The sequence below is a fragment of the Penaeus monodon genome, chromosome 31 (assembly GCF_015228065.2).
Source record: "Penaeus monodon isolate SGIC_2016 chromosome 31, NSTDA_Pmon_1, whole genome shotgun sequence".
Taxonomy (NCBI): Eukaryota; Metazoa; Arthropoda; class Malacostraca; order Decapoda; family Penaeidae; genus Penaeus; species Penaeus monodon.
The window spans coordinates 18576958-18577724 of record NC_051416.1 but is presented as its reverse complement, the minus strand read 5'-3'; the positions used below and the strand labels follow the sequence as shown (position 1 = coordinate 18577724).

The 767-nt window shown below is 35.9% G+C and overlaps 1 protein-coding gene across 1 annotated transcript in view; it reads left to right on the top strand.

Moving 5' to 3' along the window:
• Nucleotides 1–123: 123 nt before the first annotated feature.
• Nucleotides 124–767, top strand: part of LOC119592910 (zinc finger protein 714-like) — a 31120-nt gene continuing 30476 nt past the window's right edge. The window contains exons 1-2 of the mRNA XM_037941802.1: nucleotides 124–305; nucleotides 434–521. Of these exons, the coding sequence (XP_037797730.1) occupies nucleotides 124–305; nucleotides 434–521 (270 nt within the window). The remainder of the gene's footprint in view (nucleotides 306–433; nucleotides 522–767) is intronic.

The following is a 767-nucleotide window of genomic DNA, read 5'->3' as shown; positions in this document are numbered from 1 at the left end:
AGCGAGTGAGAGAGGAAGAAACTGTATTAGATAAGAGATTCTCTGGATGACACATTCAAAGTTACCGCTCATGGGCAAGTGATCCGTTAAGTATTTTGAAATCATTAAACATAAATGAGGTAAATGAAAGCTGAAGGTGTAAAAAATATGTACTTTAGTAAATTTGATTTCTGTGGTAAATTTACTGATTGTCTTACAATTTTCTGCTTTGGTGCAGGGTCAGTGGATGTGACACGCAAGTTCATTAAGATCAGAGGAGAGAAACATGCTGAGATCTCACAGAAGGGCCATAATGCTGTATACCAGTAAGTTAATCATGAATATTTGTTAGTCTATGTATATTGTGTATATATAATAACCCCCAAAATTTATGTATGTACATGAATAACATAGGTTTTGTAGATCCTGACATGACTTTTTTTCTATTTTTTAGAGAGATCCTGGAGAAGTTGGGAATCAGTGACAAAGTGAGTGTGATGATGGCAAGAAAGAAGTGGAACTATTTAGTCAAGAGATATCAGGTAAGAAAGTGTGTGAGGGAATTCAAATAGTAAGACCATAGTTTGTAATGAATCGAAAATCCATAGTCATTATTTCATTAAACCTGTCTAATTATATTGGAGGGGCTTCTCATTCACTCATTCCTAAACCGCATACTAGATAAAGTGTGATAATCTTGCCCCCTGTCAACAAAACAAAAGGAAGAACAAGGAAGGACATGAATATGCTGGAGCCTTTACACTGCTTCACTGGTGACCCAGCAAAGA